This window comes from Acanthopagrus latus, chromosome 16 (assembly GCF_904848185.1).
Source record: "Acanthopagrus latus isolate v.2019 chromosome 16, fAcaLat1.1, whole genome shotgun sequence".
Classification (NCBI taxonomy): Eukaryota; Metazoa; Chordata; class Actinopteri; order Spariformes; family Sparidae; genus Acanthopagrus; species Acanthopagrus latus.
Window position 1 is genome coordinate 12,770,709 of NC_051054.1, and position 23,661 is coordinate 12,794,369.

The 23,661-nt window shown below is 42.7% G+C and overlaps 1 protein-coding gene across 3 annotated transcripts; it reads left to right on the top strand.

Annotated features, from left to right (window-relative positions):
- The first annotated feature begins 63 nt into the window (after window positions 1-63).
- Window positions 64-23,206, top strand: zfyve28 (zinc finger, FYVE domain containing 28). 3 transcript variants are annotated; one of them, XM_037072008.1, is made up of 14 exons: window positions 64-450; window positions 13,554-13,694; window positions 15,847-15,984; window positions 16,183-16,385; window positions 16,528-16,617; window positions 16,845-16,934; window positions 17,028-17,129; window positions 17,219-18,745; window positions 19,035-19,130; window positions 19,593-19,756; window positions 19,845-19,961; window positions 20,851-20,955; window positions 21,094-21,197; window positions 21,326-23,206. In XM_037072008.1, exons 1-14 carry the CDS (start codon window positions 415-417, stop codon window positions 21,455-21,457), a joined length of 3,045 nt encoding a protein of 1,014 aa, XP_036927903.1. In that variant the 5' UTR covers window positions 64-414; the 3' UTR covers window positions 21,458-23,206. The 3 variants fall into 3 exon arrangements, with proteins under 3 accessions (XP_036927903.1, XP_036927904.1, XP_036927905.1); XM_037072009.1 differs by having other exon boundaries at window positions 20,854-20,955; XM_037072010.1 differs by lacking the exon at window positions 19,035-19,130.
- The last annotated feature ends 455 nt before the right edge of the window (window positions 23,207-23,661 follow it).

Genomic DNA, 23,661 nt, shown 5'->3' on the forward strand with positions numbered 1-23,661 from the left:
GGGAGCAGCACGTGAAGGCACCATTTCCTGGGAAAGTGGGAGGTGGATGTTGTCAACGTGACTGTCATCAAGTAACGTTAGAGGGGCAGAGAACAGCAGAGCCGTCGGTGCTCCGCTTGTCTGTATCGTCGGGACTTGGAAAGTGGCCGGGCGGGGGAGACGAGACGGGCAGCCAACCTTCGGGATTCAGTGAAGATGGAAATAAGTCGCTGCTTTCGAATATCTCCTCTGTGCGCCTTCAGAGCCGCGCTGTAACGTCCAGGACAACTTACCTTGCGCTGGCTTTTGTACATTTTCCGATTTGGAGCCAGCAGCGCTAGCTAGCTGTAGCAGCCCCACCGCTGGTAGTGTCAGACACACAGGTACAGGAGAGTAGAGGAGGGCTTGGTGACAAAGGAAGGTGGCGAGGTAACGATGAACCGCTTTCGAAAGTGGCTGTATAAGCCCAAGGTAAGTTATCTTGGATTCACACGCTGTGTCAGCACTGCAGTCAGTCATTTTTTATGCATAGCTGTGGAGATAGCTAGCCGGACAGCCGATCAGTGAGGCTCGCTAGCCTGATCACTTCATACACTGGCTGGAACACATCTGCTAACTGCTAGCTCCTGATGGTACAGTGTATCCAGCAGCTCATCTCCCTTTGTTGTTGTTGATGCTTTTGTTTTCGAGAGCTCGTCAGGGCTTCAGTGTTGAGACCTGGAATGTACACGGGCTGCCTCCAGCTGACATTGTCATTAATGTCAGGTGTTATTGTTGAAGTGATTTATTTTTCTTATTATAGACAAAAACTGGTTTCTTTATAAAGCCTTGATAACAACAACAGCATGATTACTGATAACAACAACAGCAACATTAATGATTAAACAATAGTCAGTTGTAATGATTCATTAATAGTGGTAATACTCAGTCATAATATTTGTAACATCATCATCATTTTACAAGATAAGAAATATAGAAGTAGAATAGATTTTGACAGAAAAGTAAACAAAAAGCTCTGTGGCATTTTAGGGGTTTAACTTCTCAGTATCAATTAAGAAACTTTTTATTTTCTCTAATGCTTTTTGATGAATTAATTTTGGTGTATAAAAAGGCAGAAATTGTCAAAAGATGTTTAATTTACTTTCACATGAGACAAAGAATATCAGCAAAACCTCAGTGACAAACTGATAGACTCACTGATCATCAGAAAAGTTTATTACATTTCCCTAAATGTTTTATAAAATGACTAGAGTTGCATGGATATACTGTTTTCAAGGTATATTGTTGCATTTAAATGGATGATTATCATACCCCTTACATTTGCTTATCTACTGTATTGATTTCTGTGTTAGTGAAAAATAAGTTCAAATCATCAAAGCATCAAAGTTTCATGGACAGGACATGATATGTTGTGAAACTCTAAGAAATATAGGTTTGAGTTTTTTTACATTCTTGTGTTCTGAAAATGTGTACTGCTGTGACCTCATAAATGAAAAATTTATTATCAAAATAGTTAATTATTTACTCTAGTTATTTAATTAGATGACTAATAGTTTCAGCTCTGTAGCGTTTGATTTACTTGTTACTTGTAGAAATCACCCTAAACTCTGCGTTAAGAGCGAAACGCGTCAAATGAGCTGCTGCTCAGGCCCAGCACAGAATCCTCACCTTTGTGGTGAGCTTGTAATGGATGTGCTGTGACTCTTTAAATCAAGCGCAGAGTGTGGAAACATGCCTGACACAGCAGAGAGAGTATTGAAGGCCTGGTCGTCCTGTTAAATGAACAGTTTAATATATGCCAACGGCAGCACTTTTCAGGTTTTTACTCATGTAAATATGAATATTTCTCCAGGGAGGGAAATCTTGTTACTTTAACAACGACTTGCACGCAGACAAAATTGCATAAATCAGAGGAAAGTTGTCATTTATTATTACATGCTTTTTTTTGTTTTTGTTTTTTTGCTGAGAGTTTCATTACAACAATAAACCATCATAGATAATGTGCTCAGGCTGAGATACTCCTACGTAATCTACTTCCAGAGAATTCAGAGCTTGAGATGTTGTAATACTTAACGTGGGTTTACAGCCTTATTGTGCTCATAACCTTGTCCCAATTACTCACATGCTCCTCTGGAAAGTTTGCTATTTAGAGTTAAGACTGTGCAACTATTACATTGAAAAGCACTTTGCGAAATGATGTAAACCACTTGTACTTCACAGTATTCAAATCCGGCCTCTTCTGGAGGACGATGGGTACAAAAAGGTTATTATTATCAACTGCAGAGGATGTATATAAAATATTATGGAATTAAAAAAACAGAATTTCTTAAACTGAGACTTGAATTCTGTAGACATGAAAAGTTTCCTTAGCTAGTCTGCACAGCCACCTCCGGTCAGGCCTGAATAACATTTTAGCATGTTTAATTCATCGTGTCTTCTCAGCGTATCGGCATAATAACTGCACATAAAAGGTTGACCTTGCATCGTCGCTGCTGGAGATCACGGGTCTCAAAAGCAGATTTTTAAATTGATGGAAGCTGAGTAAATATACAGCAGACAGCCTCTTAAACAAGTCAGTGACTTTGGTGTGGCGTCGTGTCTCTTGGCAGACAAAATCTAATTTTTTGCTCTACTAAGTTTTGTCAACATCTATTTCTAATTGGCAGTGTATCTGGTAATAGAAGACAACTGAGTCTCTGTATCAAACAATAATAACACAGTAATTAGAGGTTTTTCAACAGTTAAGTCAGACAGGGATCAAATAAAATGCCTGTGATTATACATCATCCACCTGCTCTTTACCACATACACGCACCTGCGTCACTCCTCTTTTCTCTGTTTAACCATGTTTGCTGTCACAGCATTTCAGTCGTCCATTGTTGGGGTTAGGCCTAAGTGTTGAGGTTCACCGGAGTATTGTCACATTCATGAATGACCACTGACTCCGAAGTGCTGAGCTATTACATCAGTGCCTCTTCTGCCAAATCACAGCCATGGTAGGAATTAGCAGGATTACACATAGGTCTGTGGGTTTTTAATGACCACTTTTCTGGCTCAAAGTGATTGAAGAGAAAATTGCTAAAAGCCTCTGTAATTATGCCGATCAGCATGAAAAGACAACAGTTAGAAAGGAGGATGCACATCACTTAATGCTGCTGCGACTGAAGCTCGCGAGTCGTTTCTTTTTTTGCACTGAGAGAAAATATTTAAAATCTGTGCCCAGCCCACATATTCTGGCATTTATAGTTCAAAAAACAGCACAGTGTTGTCATTTTGCATCAACAGTAAGCCAGTTTATTATTGAACTGTATTCTCCTAGAGAGAGAAAAGTGTTGAATCAGCATGTTCCCATGACTGAAACAGAGCTATTGATATTTCCAGAGCTGTTCTTTGGCTCCTCAGATAAGTCCCACCGAGGAGGACTTTCCTTTTGCCCCTGCTACACAATCCTTTCCCAGTGTGTCAGAGAGTCATGTGCAGCTCTGTGCGGGACATAATGTACCTGTCATTTTTGCTTGTCATCAAAGTGCCAAATGAGAATGGCTTGTCCTGGTTGTCTGTGAGGCTGTAACGATTAATTCACCTAAGGCCATGAAGATTTATCTGTGTAAAGGGAGATCCTTCACATTCCCTCTTTGCCCTCAAACTGGTTGAGCCGGTTTTCGTGTGAATAGGTAGACTTGTTCTTTGTATTTTGTGTTCCTTTATCTGACCGCTCATTCGTTGAACTTTGTATATTTGCAGGAACATATTTTATAGGCAAAGAGGCTCTGGAGAGGGTGAAATCAGGGGAGAAGTATTGTGCATTATCACACATCCCCGCGGTCCCAAACATAGACAAGACCTGGCTCAGGTTTCCAAGCAGCCAAAATGGCCACTGTCTCCTCACACACCCCCGCGTTCATCAGCGGCGAACTTGCAGAGTGACTGACGGCGAGAAACAGAGAGAGAGAGATGTCAGGTGGCTAAACCTGTGCACTTCCTCTGTGGCCTGTGTTCCTCTCTTGGTTGTTATTCCATCAGGCATTCAGGGACTGACCTTCAGCTCCACACATCCTCATCTGTCAGTGTGACGGGCTCACATCTCGCACCAGGCCCGGATGCCCTCACCTCCATCTACAGGATGCTACTAATTTGTCCCCCACCGCACCGCTGGACAGTTTAGTGCAATGGGAGCTGCTGTCCTCCTTATCGAAATGTCAAACAGACATGTAGCAATGTAGGCTGTTTGCAAGTGTACGAACACATGTAATACAAATGCCCAGATTGCTTTGATAAGGTCATCCAACATGTGACAGAGCTAGGAATAAATTTATCTTAATTTTGGAAAAATATCATATATATTTATACATATATACATATACATATTTATGGTGAGAAATCTTAGCAGATTTGACCAAAGTAATTTTACATTTATAAGTAGTTTCTTAGTGTAATCTCTAAATTTTACCTAATTATAATTCTCTCCCACATTCCATTCATTTCTTAAGTCATTTTGATATAACAACGGTTTATTTATTAATTTAATGCAGCACAAATGTGTTGCCCCAGTGCTTGTCTTCTGCCCCCTAACCCTAACCCTGCCTCCACATGTAGTATATCCTCTTAAATTTCAATTAATTTGTCTGTGATTTGTTTGTTGTACAGCTTTATCTTTAGTATGCAGTAAAATAAAGGATCAGTGTTGACTTGGAGCATGTAAAATTTTAAACAGCCGGTAACAAGGTTTTCTCTTGGCCGTCTCTATGATTGTATTGCAGTGAAAAACTAATAAGATATCTTATTTCACTAAGAATATAATATCTGAAAACATGACATGTACACTGGTAATGGACACAGTAACAAAGCCTTTACTATGTAAAACAAATCAAGATCAATTAAGACAATATTGCCAGTCCCAGCTAGGGCTGTAGTTAATGGGCTGATCATTTCAACTCTAAACAAATGTTTAACATAATTGGATTCAGTGGTTTAAGGTCAAATCTCATAAAATCATCGGTTTCATATAAAGAAACAATGGTGTGAAATCATTTGGACACGTGTTAATGAAACACAACAAGGCATGTAAGTATTTACTGTGGTCATAAATCATTGTCAAGCCCCCATAAAAGATGTTGTGGACATGTTTGTCTACACTGTCAGAGAGGAAATACGACATGCTGACAGCTGATGGCTCCGACAAAGCAACACATTCTTACTAATCGTCCACTCAAGAGCCAGTTCTCCTTCTGTCTTCTTCTGCCAGCTCTGTGGGCCCTACTTAAAATGCATCAGTTGAATTTGATTTTGAAAGGAAGTGTTCAGCTTTGAAGAGGTGGGGATGACACACATAAAACAGCAGTAATAGCTATGTATGTCTTTATTATAAACTCAGAAAATGCTGTTCAAACGTGCCGGCAGGGTCATTATGTTTTGTATTAATGCTTTTTTTTAAAACCAAGACAAATTTCAGATTTCAGATTTTCAAGCAGGTTGCACAGATATTGATATTATCACAAATGTGTCTTCAGTGATTTTTTTTCTCTGTGGTTTATTTTAGAAGAAGAACAAATCCAATTTTGTATGCCTAGGACTTTTCCTCTTTTGGCTGTGGTATCAAAAGAGGAATCGAGAATCATTTTTTCATACGATTATTGTATAGAAGTTTTAAAATCGGGCATCACTACAGCCTTGAATTGAAGCAGTTTATACTTGATGCTTTTTAAATGAATTAGAAAGGATTTGTTGTCAACATTTCGCTGCCTCTGCAGAGTTACTATGTTAACATGAAACAAAAATCTAAAACAGAAGATGAATGCATATCGTGTACAGTATATTTTCAACAAAGTGTTGTTTATTGGGTATATTATGTCATAGCTCTTAGCAAGTGGTGAATCATGGTGGTTGGCCTCCTCGGTAATGATTGCTCCACTTCTACAGAGCCTGACAGGGTTTGCTGTTGTAGGCTCTGCCTGTTGTTTGTGTGATTTATCTCAGCCTCTTGCTTGCCCTTCATTTGTCATTCATCACTACCCTGGTTTGTTTGTGAATACTGCAAAGATGCAAGCAGAAGAGCCAAGAGCAGGCAGACAGAGTTGTTTTGGCACAGTTGGCACAAAGTTGATGGAAGAGGGAACAGCAAACTGCTGAGCAGCGGCCAGCGCTGCTTCATATTTAGCCTCATTTCGGGAGTTCTTTGTGGATGTCCCATTCTGCTTACCCACCAGCCATGGGGTGATTGATTTGGTGTCAGCTGCTGGGATTTAGAGAGCTGACCCTAGTGCAGATCGAGACAGGCCGGGCGATTGAAGGCCTTTTTAAATTCATTGCAGGATTGGGGAATCAGCGGCCCACTGTCCGAGGTGTGGGGAAGCAATGATTGAAGGAAAGTAGCTGTGGAGGAAGAGTGAGATTTAAAGGTTCCACAGAGAATCAACTGGTCCTGGTATCGACTGCAACGCTGCACTCGTTTCTTAACGGCTATAATTCGTACGCTATCTGATTTTAGATTTCTCTCATATTTGCCGATAAAAACATAAAGCATGCACTCAAGGTGCCCTTTGTCTATATTATGACTGACTATTCAAGGAAGAGCCAGAATATGATATGCCATCGCTCCTGCTCTAGGCTCTGTCTCAGCAGCAGGGGAGAATGGGAGGGAAAGGAGGAGAGGAGGAGAACAGTAGGCCTGTATTTTTGTGATTAGATTTTGGCTTTGGTTCCAGTTGACAGGAGATAAGATGAGACGAGGCCGCTCTTTAGCAGTCTCATGTTTTTTTACTGGATCGTTGGACTGGGATGACAAGAAATCCTGAAGAGTGGACAAATTGAAATACAACACATTTTGAAAGAGATAGATATTGTAGCTTGCTTTTTAGAGGAAAACGGTATGTGTGCAATGGATGATCCATTTAATTATGTGTGTGTCCCCCTCATCCTCTTCTTCATCATCTTCAATTTAGTCAAGTTAATGACTTGCATGCATTTCATCACCACAGACAGCAAGCAGAGACATGTGTTTGCATACACACACAAGCTGTTGCTGTCCATGGCTGTCAGTGGGACAGCCCGGGCATTGCCAGCACTCAGTCAGTGTTTGTAACAATGAATGGCATATGGGCAGAATTAGCCTGGTTGTGAGTCATGCATAGTCTCAACAGTGAACAGGGGATGTGGGTCAGGAAGCATGACAGTGCATAGGTGGGTTTGTGTAGAATCCATTTGAAATGAAATTCTTAGAGGTGACATATGTAAGAACTCCTTGACACATTTATACTCAAAACAACTACGAGGCAGCATAGCACTGGAATAAATGCCACCTGCTGCTAACTGTAGCTGCTGTTAGCTAATTACCGCCGTTAGCTGTGCAGTGACATGTAGCTTACCGGTACATATAGCACCTTTAATGTCAGGGATGACACTTTTTCTGTTTTGGTCTTTTGTATGTAAAGACAGGGGTCATGCATCTCCAGCAGTCTTCTCATCTTGTCTGGACTCCATGAGTAATTTTGTTCATTTTGTCAATCTGAAACAGTTTACCAGCCAGTTCTGGATTGTATAACCAGATTATTTCTTGCATAAGACCCTCCCTGCGGTAGCTGTGAAGAGGGGTGTCCCCACGTGGCAGTACACTACCGTCAGTGGGATCCTGGACACGCCTTATAGCCACCTAAATCCTCTGTGCCCCCCAGTGTCACCTCAGCCTGCCATGCTTAACATGTGCCAGGCACATGCACAGGTCATTGCTTAGTCCAAATGCCAGATTAGGACAGCCCTCAGAGAGGAGACAAGCTCACAGATTATGCCATCAGTCCAGATGGGCAGACCACTCTGAATATATTGAGTCAATGACCAGAGTTAAGTCGGCTGTGGATCCAACTTTCAGCCGTTTGCTGCAGAAATCCCTCTCAGCAGTCTTTGTTTAATAGGAAATCGGTCTTACAATGCGACCATAATGACTAAAAGACAGTTCTGCTGGAGAGCTCATCATCAATAACTTGGTAGTTGCAGAAAACAACAGCAGTGAGGACAGAAACTCCTGATGCAAGCTGAACATGAAAGGAATGACTCAACACAACTCCAGTATAAAGCTGTATTCTTAGAGAGAGAATCCTTTTATATTCTGCCAAACTTAATATAAATAATGTCAGAGGAAGTTTCCTTGTTTGTTATCAAAACGATTGGCTCGCTTTCGCCAGGGCTTTTATGCTGAGTCCTGAATAATAAATAAGGTGATGAACTGTATCCGGCTGCTTTTTTGCCAGTCTGCCAGCTGACTGGATGAAGCAGAGTGAACTGGTTTCCCCCCTTACAATATTTGCTTCTGATTGTTGGAAGGCAGCCAGCAGCCAGCAAATTGAGCCTGGAATAGAGTATGGAGGGCAGAGGCACGGTTTCTCATAAGTCCCTTAAGTGGGCTCAGTGTGCATGCACTGATGCTATAGATGTTCATGAAGCATTAGCCTGACGGCCTCCATCATCTGCGCAGTCTGAATAGAAATGAAGGCCAGAATCAGCATCTCAAGGAGAAAGCTGGCTGAGAAGATGTTAATCGTACAGCAGCTGGCGACTTTCGGTAACACGTTTCAATAAGAGTCACACCGTCATCACCTGCTATTGATTTAATGTTAAACAAAAGGAGCCGAAATTTCACTGACTCATCGTGAAATGATGAGATTGAGGGGGTTTAACAGTAATTGTCACTCTGGATGAAGTCGTGGGAGCCTAATAGTCTGAAATGATGGGTTTGTGACCGCCACGGATAGAGTTTTTGAGTCATCTCAAAGAAAGGGCAGCCAGGACAACTGACAGCAGGAGTATAACAGGAGAGTGGCACGCCGCAGGGGACAAGAGCTGGATCTGCTGAATCATTTCCTCACTTACGCAAGGTAGAGCTGTCATTGATGATGATGATGACACAACTTGCAAGTTCAGGAGTCAGATCGCCAGATGTTCACACACTTAGTTTTGTAAGCCAACTGTCATGCCCTTGTTTCCTCATTTGACCATAGTTTTTTCCTTTGTCTTTCTCTCTATTAAATTTTTTTTTTTTTTAACACAAACACACAAAAAAACATACTTTTTACATTTACTTTATATGTGTAAAATAAATGTCAATTCCAATTTCATTTTGCGTTTCAGAGTCCAACATCACGACTGACTCATAATTAGTGTAAGAAGGTGAATGTTACCATTGAAGGCTTTAGATTTGAATTTCAAATAAAGGATTAGTCTGTATTTCATGACTTGCATGGCCTCATCTCTCAGTAACAGGTGGACCTGTTAATCACGGCTGTTAACTGTGCTGTATTTCATTAGATTCAAATAGCATTTGACTTATGACGTGACACAGGATTTCATTGCGCCAGCTTTTAAAAAGGTAGATTAGCCTGTAAAGACTTTTGGAATGTGTAAATCTGTTGCCAGGAAACGTTTGGAGTATTGTCCAATCAAAAACAGTCAACTGTGTTAACTGGAAGTCACTGTAGCATTACTACCATGACGTGACTGCCAAATATAGTTGTTTTTGGAGGCTGAAAAATATGATAAACTTTTCTGCCAATTCTCTGTAAATGTAGGTATGACTTTGTTTGATTTGGCCATAGATGTTGAAACATTTGTTGAGATAGCATTTGAGTGGCTGAGGCTGAACTGGGTGCAACCTGCCCCTGTTTATCATACTAGTGTCATAAATGGTAAACATCTCCATTACATGAAATGTTTGCAATGATGAGTACAGTACACCAATCTTATAGACCGAGCAGCTCAGGCATCGCTGCCTATCTAAAAGTTAATCAGCATGTCTCAAACATTGCCTGCCTTTGACTTTTCCCCCATGATGCAGTGCTGCAGGAATGTTCCCTCTTGTGTGAGGAATGCTGCAGCAGGAGGAGGCTATAGGACAGTGTCTGTCTCAAATACTTCTTTTCTTCCTCCGTCAGCAAGCGTTGGCCTATATGCTTCAGAGATCGTGTTGTGCCTGCGCTAGAAAAAGGTCTTTCTCTCTGTCTCCCACTCCTGTTTCCTGTTTGGTCATCATGACATTTTGAATAATAGACTCTCTCATTGTTGTGCAGTTGAGTAAATTTCAAGTCAAGTCTGACGCCTGACTGGTGATTTCATTGCCTTTCTCACTGTTCTGACCTATTTCAGCAGTGGGTTTTTCGTGCCTCCTTGTGGGTAATGGTGATTAGGATTAAGTTTACACATTCAGAGAAACCTGCTTAAATGTATTTCTATAATAGTAACACCAGTGCAACGAAGAATAACACTATTTACACTCCTTTCTGCTGATATTTGTTTTGTTTTGCTACAGTACCCTGGGTGTGTATTCCCATTCTTAGCAGATTATTTATATAGAGAGAGCATGTATATAACCTTGTGAAGAGAGAACACTTAAAAAGAATGTGAAACACTTTCTATATTTGCCTGCTGTGATACTGAGTTGTTTGAGTTGGGATTAGATGCCTTTTCTGCATTGCTTTTCCATCTTTTTCATGACATGGCAGAGACGAAATTCACAAACATGAACAAAATGTGCAGGAATATTGTTGATTTTGCTCTGTGGGACACACGTTGGCAAGAATCTGCTTCCCTGAAGTGTACTTGGCCACGAAAACAAATACCAGTCTGCTCTAATCCAGAGCTGCTTTCCTGTAGCTCACCTGACTGCAGCTCTGATTTACATGTGAAATGTGTCACACATGAAAGAGAATTCTATTTTTTTTTCCTGAAGATTACAAATGGTCCATCTTGCAACCGTCTTTACTTTGACTATAAATGGTCAGCAGTCATGAAAATACAGTCTTCCCCATGTTGATTAGGACATATCTCAGTCATCAAAATAACCTTGAAAACATTCAAAATGTGTTTTTCACTCTCACAGCAATAATGCGACGAGTACCCCAGCTGTAGGTTATATCTCTGTGTCTTCTCCTCGCTGTTTGTTTCATTATTAATGAGAGAGAGTGAGGGAACAGCGCCATGTATCATATTCAGAGAGGGAAGCGAGGGCCCACGGGGGGAGTGTCACGCAACAGGAAGCACTGCAAACTTAAGGGAAAGGGTCCTGTGAGAGGTTTTCGGTAAATACCAGTATTCAGTTTGACTCCATGATAAACACTTTCAGACAAGTCGGCGCGTGGCAGCCAAATGTGCCCGTTCACCGCCTCCCTTCTTCCAGTCTGCGCAGTCTTGCTGTTCGTTTTAAGCTCCTGTGCCGTCACCGGGTCCATGCGGTTTGTGATGATGCACGTCGGCATGTGGTCGCCATTTTCAAAACCATTAACCTTTCGATCAACGTGAGCGCTCCCCAGGATGTGTATGTGCATGCGTAAGAGGGCATCCAGTGTTTGTTTGTGCGATTTGAAAAATGGATACCTTGATTGTTTGTTAAAATTAGTTAGTTCATTTTGGGTAGGCGATGCAATTAATGAATTGTGATTTTGTTCTTCAGTGTCTCATCCCTACATTGTGTTGCTCAGACAGCAGTGGAATGATTCTCTACGCTGTGCTGTCCCCCTCCCTCACAGTGAGGGCAGCATGGTGGGAGATAATGACATAAATCCTCTACCAGGGCCAGGCTCTCTAATTACACCTACTCTTCTGGGGAGCTTTCACACTATATTAACCTCTGTTGACTCCTCTTGTCAGAATGAATGCCATTTTCTATCATTTACTTTGCCACACTTGTTGAAAAAATGTTTACACAGGAGTGTGAATTTGTACAAACATGCCTTGTGTTTGCTCATAAATCATCTTGGCAAATGGGAGAGCAATCTGTCGTAAAGCTGGCCTATGAAATGGCCTACTTACCTGATTTTATTTTTGTCCCTACAGACTGGCAGTATGTTGCTGTGCTATGCAGCTTTTATGTTGGTGCTGTATTGCCTCGACCTGACTGCTCTCTTTTTCGGTTTCTTGGTTTATTTGCAGGTGATTAGGGTTTAGATCCCCGAAGCAGAAGGTGACTAAAAGAGTTAGACTCACTGTTGGGAGTGGGGGAGAAACTCTGCTAAATACACTCCACCCTGTTAACACCAACGTGCTGTTGTAGTAGTGCAGTGTCGTTGTAACCGGGAGACTTGCTGGCTAGATAATATGAAATTCATGTGTTGACTTGTCCACAAGCATTGAGCTGGCTTTCTGGAGACTGCAGATGTTTTTCACTCGTGCAGAGTACTAAACAATATACATGTTAATTCCGCTAAGCACACCACGTGGAAACTGGTATTCTGAATGAGCACAGGTCTAGACGAACTAATGGTTAAAACAGAGGAGATCGAGAGTGTATTGTTTTGCACTCGCTCTGGATTGTTGCCGGATTTCCTCTAAGCATGACATCAGTTGCTAAATGTTGCAGCTGAAATTAGTTATCGACACACCTTACGAGATCAACAAGCAGGTTGGACACTGGGGAGTTTATTACATTTCTCTCTCTTCAGTAAGGCATAAGACTGCAAAGAGGCACCAATAGCCACTTACCCTGGCTTGACCTGGCCCATACTCTGTTTAGAGTCACAGCTTAAGAACCACGTTGTAAGAGAGAAACTTTTTTGTATTTTGGTACTCTACTATAATCAGGGTTGCATCTAATGATTATTTTTTATTATCGATTAATCCACCAATTACTCTGATTAGTTATAAAATGTCAACAGATTGTGAAAAGATGCTCATCACAATTTCCAAAAATAGTGTCCCTTGAAAATTGCTTCCTTTGTTGCACCAGCAGTGCAAAACTCAAACTGAATGACTGAAGAAAAGCATGAAATCCTTCCCTTTAAGAAGCTTTAAGATTGCAGCTCTAGCTGTGATCAGAGTACAGTTCAGTGAATCTAAGATATTTTGAGATATATTTAATTTGATGGCTTGCTAGATTTTGGCAATGATATATTGGCAGAGTTTATTGTCAGGCAGCTACAGCTTTCTCGACGTGCTGACTGTGTGTCTGTGACTCTCAGAATATGGCAACAAGCTAACAACATTATAATTTTTCTGTTCTAAAATATTAAGGTGCTCACCTTTTAATAACCAAAATAGCAATATGTATTCACTTTTCAATGGTGAGAAAACCACAATATCATGTGGCAACTTTTTAGAAAGACTGATGAAAGAAACCCAAAATGAGGTTTTGGTTTAGGCTGAGGAAATATACAAGTAAATAAGTAATAAGTAGATTTTAAGAGTGAATAATCTTCTGTGATACCAATGTATTTCAGCTTTTGACTGTTTTTGACAAAATGAGACATTTGAAGACATCTCATTTCGCCATCTTATAACAAATTATAGACAAAACAACTAATCTGTTATTCTACAAATTAAAAGAGAAACAGCTGCTAGTTGCAGCACAACCTACATTGTGATATAAGCTGTTAAGAAAAAACAGTCAATTAAGAATTAAAACCTGGTCACGCCAAGTATCGAGAAAGGGGGAGACTATTTTCAAGTCCAGTAATTGATCATCACAGTCATTTTAAATTAGACATTAGTCATTTTTCGTGTGGATTCTGTGTGTTGCGTCATCCATATTACTTCTCATAAACAGCTGTGCGTGCACTGAAAATGACCTCCTTGTGTCTCTTTGTGTTTCCGTGCAGAGGACGGACCCTCAGCTCCTGGCCCAGTTCTACTACGCTGATGAAGAGCTGAATCAGGTGGCCACCGAGCTGGACGGCCTCGACGGCAGGAAGGACCCTCAGAGATGTACCCTGCTGGTCAACCAGTTCCGATCTTGTCAGGTCAGGAGGGAGACTCCAATACACACAAAGTCATCATCTATGTTTTAGCCTATTTGAATTACTGTTGATATCTCATTCATTCATTATAAATGTTACATGAAAATAGGCCTTTAAGTGGAGTAGAGCTCTTCCTTTCCATACTGGCCATCAACAGATGCCTTCCTAATGCACTTTCAATGGAAGTGATGGTAGACAAAATGCACAGTTCTTGATTTATTTGCCGTATGTATTACCGTTTCAATTAAACTCCAGCTTGTTTGACTCCAAGCCACAAATTCCACAAAGTCTTCATTTCATACACATAATCACCTGAGTGGACCTTGGTTTGGCTTGGAGGCTAAAGATAGACGACAACCTTATCAGCCCTTTCTGAGCAAAGGAGTGGTGATGTGACTGTTGCCTTACAAACATTGCTTGACCGAGTTCTGATATCAAGCAGCTTTGCTGATAAGATGAAAAAAAGCAGACTTTGTGTGTCATGTGGGTTGTTAGAAAATGGTAACAAGAGCAGCTTATGTGGTAAGAGGCATAATTGGTGATATGATTGAGGTAACTGTGTTAAGGACAAAAATAGGTTATAAAGTGGTCTCTAATTTTTTTAACTCAATGCAAAAAGTGCAGATGGAAGACAACCTGGGAATCTTAAGATGTGAACGTAGGTGCAGGTTATTGTTCGCGGCTGAAAGGAGCTTGGAAGATGTTGCTTTGTGCATGAGTGATGACTGCCATGCTGCGTCACGCTGGGAGAGCTGGAGGTGGTGCAGGGGAGGTCGTCATCTGGCCCGTTGTGCCTTAGCCTCCCCCCAACGCCACGGCACACAGGGAAGAGCCCGTTAATAAGGTCATCACTTGATCCCCGACTGTTCTGTCTCTCTCCGCTCCATCCTTCCCTCTGCCAGTCTGTCACCTCTTTTCTTTGGTATCTCTTCTCAGCTTCTTTGTCTTTTCATTGTTCTGATGCTCTTCTTCTTGTCTCATATTAGAGTCTTTTTAAATTAATTGGGTTATCAAGATGAGACTTTTCAGTAGTTGTGAATGATTAGCTCATCTTAGGGGGCATCTATACCTCAAATCAGTCTTTGGTTTTCCCGCCCTACAAGTTGCAGTGAAAAATGCTTGGTCTCAGCACTTGTATGTTCAGACAGGGGTCTTTTCGATGGTGTGCCCCCTCACAGGATTTTGGTGAATGAATTAAGCAGCATGATACACCACCGCCCCAAGAATAGAAGTGCTCTCCAAGTGCCCTTAAGCCAAAATTTTGCACTTGAACCTGCCACTGCAGCTATCGGCTCTTATTCATGGGCCTCTGTGGGGGTTGCTGGCATGCGGCTCATATTATGTTGGCACGGCTGTACTTACGGTGTGGCCTCTGGAACAGGCAAGCGAGTATATGTGTGTTTGAGATGGACAAAGATTGAGTTAGATGGCACACACAAGGAAAAGAAAGGTTCAGAGATAGACGGTGTAAAAACTGAAAGATGAGCTGAAAAAAAGGATAGAAGCCGGTCTGTGTCAGGTGTCACACTTTAAACCCATCAGAAGAGATGGTTATAACTGGTGCCCCCCACTGGGACACGCTCACAGACATCGGGGTGGTGCTCAGACTTGGCCAAGACACACACATACAGCCATAAAGGAATCGGTGGCTAAGCTCTCCCTCTCAGAGCTTTTTAATCTTTCTCCTCGGGGCGAGCAGAGAAAGACGCAGTGCTGTGCCTGACAAGATTACAGTGCACAGTGCAGCTGTGGTTGAGTGAAAGGCTCATTGTAAGTCATTGTTATGGCTGTTGTACATGCCAGCGGCACATAAGCTCTTGATTAGCTCTTGCTGTGTGTGACACTGCATTTTCACTGCTGGAATTATGAGCTTTAGTTTAGTGTTTTTATTGAGGGAGAATGTAGCTGCGAGGGCCTTAATCGTCCTGTGTGCTTGTCAAATTGTTTTCATTCACTTCCTAATCAATGGTCTTTAAGTGCTGCGATACAGTGGCCCTCTTGAAAGAGGTGAAGCTTGGATTGTTAACCAACATTTGGTAATCAAAGTAAACACTGAGAAAGTTGCTTTTCAGGAACAGATTTGTACTCACTTGTTTTTTTCCCTCTAACTTGTTTGTTCAATTTTGTTTCCTGTCACTCTTGTATTCATCTGCAGGACAATGTGTTGAACATCATCAATCAGATCATGGATGAATGTATCCCCAACGACCGGGCCAACAGAGACTTCTCTGTCAAGTTCCCAGAGGAGATTCGTCATGACAACTTGGCCGGGCAGCTGTGGTTTGGGGCTGAGGTAGTGTATTCCCTCCTGCGTCGGTCTGAAAGAAAACAGCCTGGCACAGGCCCCACACACACGCAGAAAAATACTGTATTTCATTTTTACAACTGTGGTGATTCAAAATCGCTGAAGCATGCCATTGTAAACATCATTTTCTCAGTTTAATCTTCTGTACAAGGCAAAATGATTTATGACATACTTGTTTCTGTGCAGTGTTTGGCTGCTGGCTCCATCATCATGAACAGGGAGATAGAAAGTATAGCAATGAGACCCCTTGCTAAGGATCTTACACGTAGCCTGGAGGAAGTACGCAACATCACCAGAGACCAGGCCCTGAGAGACCTCAACTTGTACACGGACCGCATGAAGGACGCATTGCGACATTTCGACGGCCTTTTTGCTGAGTTTGAGCTCAGGTAAATTAAGGACCAGACATTTGGCAATTGTCGCAACGCAATTAATCCACATTTATCATCCTCTCAAGGATTTAGTTGCCAGAAACTTTCAACAAGGCTGTGATTGTCATTACATTCCACTTTCTCTTTCTTTCTTTGCCAGTTATGTGTCAGCCATGGTGCCTGTGAAGTCTCCCAAAGAATACTATGTACAGCAGGAGGTGATTGTGCTCTTCTGTGAGACTGTCGAGAGGTGGGTTTACAGAGGAACAAAATATTGTATCATAAGATTACCACGTCTATTTTGGTAATAATTCAGGTCCAGTTGCTGTATAAATACTGTGAAAGAATCAAAATGCTCAATCTGCTGAGAAATGCACGCGTCATTCTGGCTTCATCTGGAATTCACCAGGATGTAAATACTACAGGTTAATAGGTTAATTTTTTATTTCCTCTGTTTCCTTCCCTCTGTTGACCCAGGGCCCTGAAGCTTGGCTATCTCACACAAGACATGATCGATGACTACGAACCTGCGCTGATGTTTACAATTCCCAGACTAGCCATTGTGTGGTAAGTGATGCTTGTCCTCTCCATTTTTCCTCCCACCTGATTGTTGTCTAGTCCCACCTGTCCCCTTACAGAATTTTAAACATGTTTTGTTAGTGGACTGGTTGTGTATTCAGAGGGACCTCTCAACCTCGACCAAAAATCAGAGGACATGTCTGAGCTCTTCCGACCTTTTCGCACTTTATTAAAGAAAATCAGGTACAGTCTGAATAGATCATATCATTTTATCTTTTTTTAATGATCTTTGTTTTTATCTTTATTAAAATGTTACAACAATGCTTTTGCAGAGACCTGCTGCAGACCCTGACTGAGGAGGAGTTGGTTACACTAGAGAGGAACCTGTGTATCTCTCAGGACGGGGAGTTGTCCACAGAGCTGGCCACAAACTGCTCATCAGATCCCGTCCAAGAAAATAACTCATCCTGCAGCCCCGCTAATGACACCTCCAAGGGAGAGAGTGAGGGGGAGCAGGATCATCTGGCTCTGTTTGTCCATCCCAGCCAGGAGGAGGAAGTGGAAAAGGGCTGGGAGGAGGTAGAAACTGAGAGGGGGGAGGAGGAGGAGGAGCAGGAGCAGGGCCTGCTGTGTGAGGAGGCAGAGGAGGCCGAGTTGGCTTGCTCGATGCAGTACGATGAGGAGGAACTGGAGCAGCTCAACATGATGGTGTACCGCGTGGGAGACGAGATGTCCAGCCTGCTGTCGCCTCCCAGCCAGGGTCAGTCACCTGCACACCACATTCACAGAGGAGAGGCAGGAGTCTCCAGTGGGGCTTCGAGCACTGAAACGTCTCCCCGTAGGCTCCTGGTGGGCCGAGGAAGGACAGGCATCTATGTAGAGGAGGAGGACAGGGTCTTTCTCATGGAGGATCTGGATGCAGCAGGAGAGAGCATCACCAGCATCTCAAGAGAGGCCAGTAGTTGTGTCGCCTCTCCTTCCAAATCATCACAGTCTCCTCGTTCCATGCAGCGCAAGCCAGGACTGCGACCCGATTCTACCAGGAACGGCTGGTACTCTGGGGCCCAGTCAGAGCAGCCATGCCCACAGCCACGCAGCCAGAACACACACTGTCTGAATGCAAAACGCCCTCCTTGCACTTCTGCTCCTGGCTCTGAACCTCTGCCTTACACCAACGGGTGGGAAATGGGCTTGGAGGGGACAGCATCTGAAACAGCTGAGGTCATCGCCCACCGTATGGGTGGGATGAAGCTGTCTGCCACGGTCATCTTCAACCCCCGCTCTCCGAGTTTGACAGAGCTGGCCGTGGATAAGCTGTTACTGCCGCGGCCCGCTCCCTCCGAGATTGAGCCCTGCGGCCCCCTGGTGGCCACTCACTGCCTGCTCAACTCCTGTGTCTGCTGCGGGAGCTGTGAGGATGGCCACGAGGATGCCATGACCACAGAGAGCACTGGACTCGGGCTAGGCCTTCCTCTGGGTTTGGACAAACACTGCAAGACCGCTGCCCCCAGCACTGTCATCCAGTCTTCTGCCTGCCGACTACCACCACGAGGTCACGAGCCTTGCAGTAAGGGTGAGCTGGCCCAGTTGACTCCCCCTTCTTCCCGCTGCTCTGCAGAGATGCTGGAGGAGGATTCAAACTTCCAGCTCTGTGAGAAGTGCCTAGTGGTAGCTCCGGGGCTGGGGAATCAGGCTCAGGACTGCGGCTCCAGTGGAGAGGATGGGCCCACTCTGCTTGGGACTGAAAAGAGGCAGCAGGCTAGTGAATGCCGGCAGGGGGACAAGGAGACAGATACAGACAAACCAGGAGCTAAAGACTCAAAGAGGGACACCAAAGAGGACAGCAGGAGGTGCTCCAGGTGTGTGGTCACTTCTACGAGTCACTTTACAAGCTTATTGGTTTATGTTACAGCGATCTTTTTTCTCTGGAGGACTTATGACCTCAACACAGTCTTTCATAAATGCCTGTTTTATTTCACCATATTTCATCATTTATTTTGAATTATTCTGTTGCTTTCATCCATTGTTTGCATTTTGCCTTAAGTTGCCTTAATTATCTAGCTGTGTTTCTTGTACTCTTGTGTTTGTGCTTCATTTATTCCCTCCTTTTTTTTTCTTTTTTTTTACTATTCATTTGGTTGTTTTTAGTTTTCAGAACTCCCCCCTCAGCTCTGTGTCAGGTAGTGACTGTGAGAGTGTGTCGGTCACCACATGTAGTCTGTCAAGCAGTGCATACACTCCCAGGTAACCAATCACTCATGAAACAATGTGTCACTGTAATATGTGTTAGGATTGTTTTTTTCCTGGCCATGCTTTGATACTAACTTAAAAGTCCTTGCATGATAGATGAACATATTGCTTTGTAGTCTTTATGCCATCCTTTGTTCACATTCAGCAACTGATTGAAGTGCCAGTCACTCCTTCCTGTATGACCTACAAGCGACAGCAGTAATTTGCCTCCTGGTTCAAACTGTAGATTTACTTAGACTGATGTTGCAGACATGATGTCCAGTGTATTAATTGAAAACAGCAAAAAACTGGCAATTTGTGATGTGCGGAAAAAATTGTGAAGAAACATTTCTTCATTTATTATTCATTATTGTTAATTTAAAGATCAATATCTAGAATTATATCAATTCAACATGTAAATTGTGTTTGCAGAGCTCTAAAAAATAATCTTGTCCTGTCTCTCATCGCCCTGTCCAGCCCTGTCAGCAGTCTGACCCCCAGCTCGGGGACGTCAGAAGACCTGGACCATCAGGAGATCCAGCTGGCCCTGCAAAACGCCAAGATGGCTGCCAGGAACAAGATCCGATCGCGCTTCCACAGCAGCAGCGACCTCATCCACCGCCTCTTTGTTTGCATATCAGGTAAAAGCTCTCGCTCTGATCGTCGCCCTCCCCCCGTCTCTTTGTTGCCCTCATGCTGATATCCATTATGTGTTCTGGCACGATGCAGGTGTTGCTGATCAGCTGCAGACCAACTATGCCAGCGACCTTCGCAGCATCCTCAAGACTCTGTTTGAAGTCATGGCAACCAAGTGTGAGCAGGATGACAACGACAAGCAAAAGAAAGGTAAAGAACATATCTTGGATATATGGTATATCCTTACCACATTAATTAAATCCTGAGAGAATTAAAAACTGCTGAAGTGTAACTAAAAAGTGGGCATCACAAAAGTTTTCATTGGCCCAGATTCCCTACATAAATGTCATTGGCCCCATTGCTCAACAAACTAAATGTCGTTAATAGAAATGTATCAAATGACAATGTGAACCAGTGATGACCCTTAAAGATTTATCACCTGATTCCGCAGCTCCCCTTGGCTTTATGAAATCTTATAAGGAGCTTCAGTTCATTGTTTAGCTGTCTGTTAACTTCGCTGTTTTGATCCACTCCTGCTACTTTGATGGTGCCATTTTCAGCTGCAGCAGACACCTGTTTTAAGCAAGAAGCAAGATTAAGAATCCACTGTACACAACCTGCTCAGCAGCAAGCAGTCAAGAGTAACAGCTGGGCACTAGCTGGTGAACATAGTAAAGCATCTAGCAGCTAAAGATCCAGATGTTTCCCTCAGGAGACTGTAAAACACAGAACTTTTGGGGGCGTGAATATTGGACACACTTTATGTTACAGAACTGCCGAATGCATGAACGGTTTATTAAGTTCATCATTTCAACTTGAAAGGAGATGTGTCACTGTTGTTTCTGCTGACCGGTCTGTCTTTTTTTTTTTTTTTTCTTAAATAAAGAATTTGCAAAGGCGCCCTTTCACCATTTTTGAAAAAGGCATCCAGACTTTTATCATATCATATTTTGATGTCTGTAATGCTTCCTCATCTGCCACAGCTAGTCTGCTCTATATTGTGTCCAACTGATCCATACCTCTGCAACAAGGATATTGATGCAAACAGCAATCGCTTGTACATTGCATCAGTTTTACTTTGTTCCTCTGTGGTGTCTAGCAGCTCCTGTTCTGCGTAGTGCAGTGCTGGAGGACTGCGCTCTCTGTCAGGAGACCATTTCCTCATCAGAATTGGCAGCCAAGGCCCGGGAGGGCCAGTTCGAAGGTCAGTAAATCCACAAACAGAGCCACTAAGAGTTTAGAGTGTTGAAATATCAGCCTTTTCCTCATTTTCTCTACAGCAGAACTACTGATGACTGGTGACAGGCCTGCTTTGTTTTAACTGTTCCTAATTGCTCTGTAGACCCTCCAGACTGGGTGCCCGATGAAGCCTGTAATTCCTGCATTGCCTGTAAGGCTCCCTTCACTGTCATCCGCAGGAAGCATCACTGTAGAAGCTGTGGAAAGGTACGATGACTGACGGAGCTCAGGTGGCAGAATTCCCAGTTTAGTGTGCAATTGATCAAGCTGATGACTCATACTTTGTGTGCTGTCATCACTTAGATAGAAACTAATACATCACTCTGTCATTTCAGATCTTCTGCTCTCGCTGCTCCTCCCATTCTGCTCCTTTGCCCAGATACGGCCAGGTGAAGCCCGTCAGGGTTTGCACTCACTGCTACATGTTTCATGTCACGCCGTTCTACAGCGACAAGGCCGGCATCTGACCCCAGATCATCACTGATAGCACAGCAAGAACATATGCAACGGACAGAATCACGGCTGTGTACAAAGCAAGCGTCACACTGCTGTGGTTAAATTAAATGGTTGTCATTGTACCTGCTGAGCAAAGCCTCAGAGTAAGGCCGATAGAGATGACATGAGCAAAGAGAGGAGACATGCAGCCACAAGTGATGACTTGACCCGTTTCTGTTGCTTCGGAGAGACTTGTGCGTCACCGGGAACCAAAAGCTTTGATTTCAGTGCCCAGCCAACACACAAATGATTCACAAATGCCTGCCTGACTGAAGAAGTGCAAAAGGGAGAGGGGATAAACAGGCAATAACAGATTTTGAACTGGCATCGTGCAGCAGTCCTCTGTAGCAGTTTGCAGCACAAACTCATCACAGGCCACCTTGTTTGTTTTGTTGCTTTAGGTGTAAATGAAAGGACTTGTGACATATTTTCTTATGCTTTAGCGAGCTTCCTACATTTGTGCCAGAGCTCCCACGGGACTCGGATTACTCAAAAGAATGTAAGTCATGATAACCATGTACATAGGGATAATTCTGGTAATAGCTACACTACAATGTCTTCAGTAAACTGTTGCTATTTATTTGGGAACTGGAAAGGCTATCTCCACCAGACCACCAGTCCCAGTAAAGCAAAAATGAAAATAACAGCTTTTATATTGAGATTCCTTTATGCTTTTAATGGCAATGAATGTGTAATTGTGTATCACTTTGTGAAACGGGAAAGTTTTTGGCAAGTTTGACAGATCACCTCTGGATGGCAATGGGCTGCGCCCCTTGCTTTTACAGTTGCACCACAGCATGTTTAGTTTTCTCTGGGGACTCCACTGCACACTGAGATGGATAAAAGGGATCCTTAGTCATCACTGTCAGGTCTTTGAAGGCCCCCTAGTGGAGAGTTGACCTCTCTTCACTCAGTGCTCTCTTCACCATGTTGTGAATAGTTGGTTCTGAACCAGAGGCCTTCTCAGGTGCTGGCCTACACACTACAGGCCAATTATTGTCCACTGAATTCTCTTCCTCACACTCCATATAGTGCAATATTGGGACTGCTAACTGCAATGGTCGTGCACATTTTAGAATCAACCCTTTGCTATTTAGATTGTAGTTATATGCCATTTCTTAAGAGAGATGTTATATTGGGGTTTACACTAAATTATTTCCATTTTTGGTTGTGGCGGTACATGGACAGGAACAGATATTTTGTTCCCAGACTGACTTCCTTTCTGCTCTTGAATCTGCTTCCATTGCAAGTGACAGCATACAAAGTATCTTCCACGCGCATCATGTATTACAGTTTGTGCATCTGAATGGTTTGAAGTTGCCGATCTACGGAAATGGACCTTTGAACGACATCGATGTTCATTCTGCTCTGACGTAAAGCAGTTTCTCAGGCATTACATAATCAAAATCACTCACCTACTGTTGGATCAATCCTGTTTTCATCAAAGAACATGTAAAATCACTTTGAAAAGGTATGTTTTTTTTTCTTTTATAAAGAACAAAAATAATGAATGAAGCTATAATTACTTTTATGTAAAATACATGGAAACATGCAGTAATGAAAGTGTGGGATATTCTATTATTGTTTCAGAGCTTCGTCTTATTTTGTAAAAATTCCAGGACATTTCCATGATAAGAGCTGTGTGAGATATTCAACGAACAAATAATGTTATATAGTTTTAAATGCGATGTATATTGAAATAAATTACTTTTTCCTGTTTAGAAAATGTCAATCAGTGATTTCTTCTGTTTACTTTAAGTACAAAGCACCATTGATTTTCTGCCTTGAAATGTACCAGTGGGTTTCTGCCCTGGATTGACTTTTTCTCAGCTAACCCTCCATACTGATGTACAGCTCCACTGTCAGTAAATTAAAGAACATGAACACTGACACCGATAATAATTCTAATAGTTGAGTGTATTTCTGATTTGATAAATGACTAACTGTATTCTCCAACAGTGCTCATTTACAGTTAGGGGCTATTTTAGTTACTATTTGTCAGTGTTTTCTGCCACTTGAGTAGGCAGAGTGGGCCTACTCATCAGATGAGCAACACCATGCTGAGCTGAATCTCTGAGTTTTGTGGAGAGCTGGAGTGACGCACTTCTAGAGCTTCAGATTTTTCCACGCAGTTAAAACGGTCACCGTGATGAGTTACACTTAAAGATCAGTTTAC

Coding starts and splice junctions, on each gene's coding strand:
- zfyve28 (XM_037072008.1), top strand. CDS start 415: ATGAACCGCTTTCGAAAGTGGCTGTATAAGCCCAAG. Junction 18,746..19,034: donor GACAGCAGGAGGTGCTCCAG/GTGTGTGGTCAC, acceptor GGTTGTTTTTAG/TTTTCAGAACTCCCCCCTCA. Junction 21,198..21,325: donor ACTGTAGAAGCTGTGGAAAG/GTACGATGACTG, acceptor CTGTCATTTCAG/ATCTTCTGCTCTCGCTGCTC.